General features: G+C 35.9%; 1 protein-coding gene across 2 annotated transcripts in view; it reads right to left on the bottom strand.

Moving 5' to 3' along the window:
• LOC106534257 (proline-serine-threonine phosphatase-interacting protein 1) overlaps nt 1-1,783 on the bottom strand; it is a 20,786-nt gene extending 19,003 nt beyond the window's left edge. Inside the window, exons 1-2 of one of the 2 annotated variants that reach the window (XM_014030836.1) lie at nt 1,529-1,783; nt 949-1,049 (exon numbers count right to left, since the gene is read on the bottom strand). In XM_014030836.1, the coding sequence (XP_013886290.1) occupies nt 949-1,049; nt 1,529-1,561 (134 nt within the window). In that variant the 5' untranslated portion in view covers nt 1,562-1,783. The remainder of the gene's footprint in view (nt 1-948; nt 1,050-1,528) is intronic. The other variant, XM_014030835.1, reaches the window with a different exon arrangement.
• Between the last annotated feature and the right edge of the window lie 1,325 nt (nt 1,784-3,108).

Genomic DNA, 3,108 nt, shown 5'->3' with positions numbered 1-3,108 from the left:
CATTATTACAAATAACTTCATTTCTGGACATTTATGGTTTGATTTCTTTGTATGTATGGATCACTTGGGTTGTTACCAACATCTGGTAAAAATTTCATGTCATTAGCAACTCTAGTAATATATTTACTGAGAAAAATGGTGACGTGTTCAATACTTAATTTACCCGCTGTAACTTTCTACTTTTAAGAACTTGGCATAATACACAGATTTGTCCCTTTTTACCACATAACTGACATCTTTTCTTTTGAAATTTAGCTCAACCAAAGTGAAACAGGAAGCAACATCAAATGGGAACTCTAGGAAAAGGAACTCCCTGGTGTTTGTTTACTTAAACAATGTTATTTTAACTCTGACATTTCTTCATCTCTCTCTCATAGTGACTCAAAGTAATCTGAAGAAACAGATTCTTCTCTACAGCCTGTGTTGTTAGCTGTTGTAGCAACGCTCTGTTCACATGCAGACACTCTCCTTTGACATCACTTCCTATTACTGCACATGTGAATATCTCAACAACTGCTCATCTCAAAGGCATGAGTTTATTTTTGCCATATATTATTAAAGTTATCTTTCCAAAAATGCATTCTTATTTATTACAAAAAGTAAATGATGTCACAGGCACTTTAATGAGTTATCAGAATTGTGTTAATGATCAAACAATGCAAACATGAGTGAATTGTTTACTTCATCTGATGCTCTTAAGCTATTTCTCATCACTGATGCTTTAATATTTGGAGAATAATTTACAAATATAAGCTTCATTTGTTGAATGATGCAGTTTAAACAGATGTGATATTAATAAAGGTTCCTGAATTCTCAGAAAAGCAAGTCTGTAACTGGACTGGACTGTGAAATTGTTCCTTCGCGGAAACAAATAACGCAGAAAGAAAACGTCGTAAATGAAACGTGCAGCTTTGGTGCATTCTGGTTCTTGAGTCACAGAAACAGAACCTCATCTTTAAAAGCTCCTCCACATCCTTGCACATGTGCTTGCCGTCCTGTAACCTCTGGAGCACAGTGTCGTACCCGGCATGACAGGTGAAGTCAGACCCCTGCAGGAAAACAAAGACCACAAATAATGCAATGAACTTAAAGACGTAACGGTTATTACAAAATGTCTTTGAGTTGATCTTAAAGTTGCTGTGTGGTTCAAAAGATTTTTAAAAAAAAAAAAATGCAGAACTAACAGTTGTACTTGACAAAAACAGCCATTTGTGACATGGCATGTAGTCATAAGAGTTGTTTTTAGCTCTGGACATTAAAGGTCATTACAGACATACATTTATCTGCTGCTTTAGTGTTTTTTATTCTTTATTTTACAGACTTTCAGATCAGCAGAACAGAAAAGTTGCAGTTTGTGATGTTTTTACTTATCAGATTATCTTCGACATTGCAGTTATTGAGTTTGATTTTAGCTTATCTACGGTGCAACATTAACAAATTAAAAGCTTGAGCTAAAAATATCTAAATGTTTCTTAATGTTTTAGCACCGACAGCTAAAGCAAGACATGAAGCAACAGAACAAACTTACCCAGAAGGAGTCTTTAAACAGCAAAGGGCTCATTTTAGCTGTCACCTCCTCTGCTTGGCACTTTCCTGACAGGATTTGTTTTTTATTAACATAAAACCAGAAAAGTAAAGTAAGAGATCAAAACCTGTGTGACACTTGATCAGATCAACTGTGTTGAAAAGCAGCCCGAGTGTGAGTGAATCATTCTGAATGCTCTGAATGAGGAAGAGCTTCTGTCCCATGATGTCACTGACCACAGAGCAGCGGCTCTGCCCCCGACCCAGACTCTTGTGTCACTGTGTGAAGCAAAGGCTGTCAAAGTGTTGGGCTGCACATGATTCACGTGTCTAAATGTATTGTCTGCATGCATCACTGAGGAAACGAGCTTCATCAGACTCTTCAGAGTTGCAGTGGTGTGTTCAGAAACAGTAAGAGTTGGGTGTACAGTGAGGTTTCACTCATCAGAAAACTGATGTGAGAAATGAAGGGATTGCTGAGGTAACATCTAGATATTACAATCATTATAAAAATCTTACTGACTAAAAGCAAAACTTTGGCAACAGCTTTGTTAACAAAATACACAGTATATTGTAAAAGTGTTAGATTTAAAAACACTTGTAAAATATTTGGGATTTCTAATTATAATTTTTAAAATACACTTTTTTAAATAAATGTTGCATTAAGACTGTTTATCTTTTATTTGTCACATACCTGGATCCCTGCATCACATTCATTGTGTCGGAGCTGCCTGTGATGACCACCAGGGGGAGGCATAGTTCTTTGTATAACATCCAACCTGCAGTGAAAACTGTCATGAGGATCCAGGCCACCTTTTGCAGAGACTCAATAGTTGGAGGGTCTAGACACAACATCTCAAACCTCAGCAGAGTACAAACCTGAGCCTCAGGCATCTATTTCTTAGAGAAAACCCAGGGACACGTGAACCAGCACATACTGTAGAAGCTTAATATTGATTCACAAAGTGAGGAGGAGGAGGAGGACAGACTGTGGTGTCTCTCTCCAGTCGCTCAATGAGGTGTGAAAATCTTTGGCCGTCTCACAAAGCGAGCGGACGGATCGTTCTGTCACACACCTAAAAACACGATGAAGGGATGGTTCTGATCAATAAATCCAACTGAGAATAATGGCACTCAGTGAACTGAAGTACTCTTCTTTGTTTGAGAATTATTTTTAAACTTCTCTTCATTATAAAACGCATATTTGCAATAAGGATATCATTAGTTTATTGAATGATAAAATAATGGACTGCTCTTATTTTGGCTGATTTTGTCAGGGTCTTTTAAAACCCTGTTTGTGTAAAGTAGACAACTTTTAATATACATTATTTTTTTTAGCTTTGTGACATGGTTCTATAATTATTATGAGATTTCAGTTTGGTTACTTTGTGTCAATAGTATATAAAATGTAATATCATTATATGGTTTGTTTCTAACAAGTTGCAGTCAAACTAATAAATAATATTCATTAAAAACAAGAATATTGACATACACAGTATGAGCACTGAGTGTGGTAAACAGCACAAAGTTTGTTTTAATTTATAAAAGGGGTAGTTTTATAAATACTGTATGCTTATATATATA

This window comes from Austrofundulus limnaeus, unplaced genomic scaffold (genome assembly GCF_001266775.1).
Source record: "Austrofundulus limnaeus strain Quisiro unplaced genomic scaffold, Austrofundulus_limnaeus-1.0 Scaffold1125, whole genome shotgun sequence".
NCBI classification, from domain to species: domain Eukaryota; kingdom Metazoa; phylum Chordata; class Actinopteri; order Cyprinodontiformes; family Rivulidae; genus Austrofundulus; species Austrofundulus limnaeus.
Note: the sequence above shows the minus strand (reverse complement) of the source record. Positions and strands in the feature narration are given on the sequence as shown.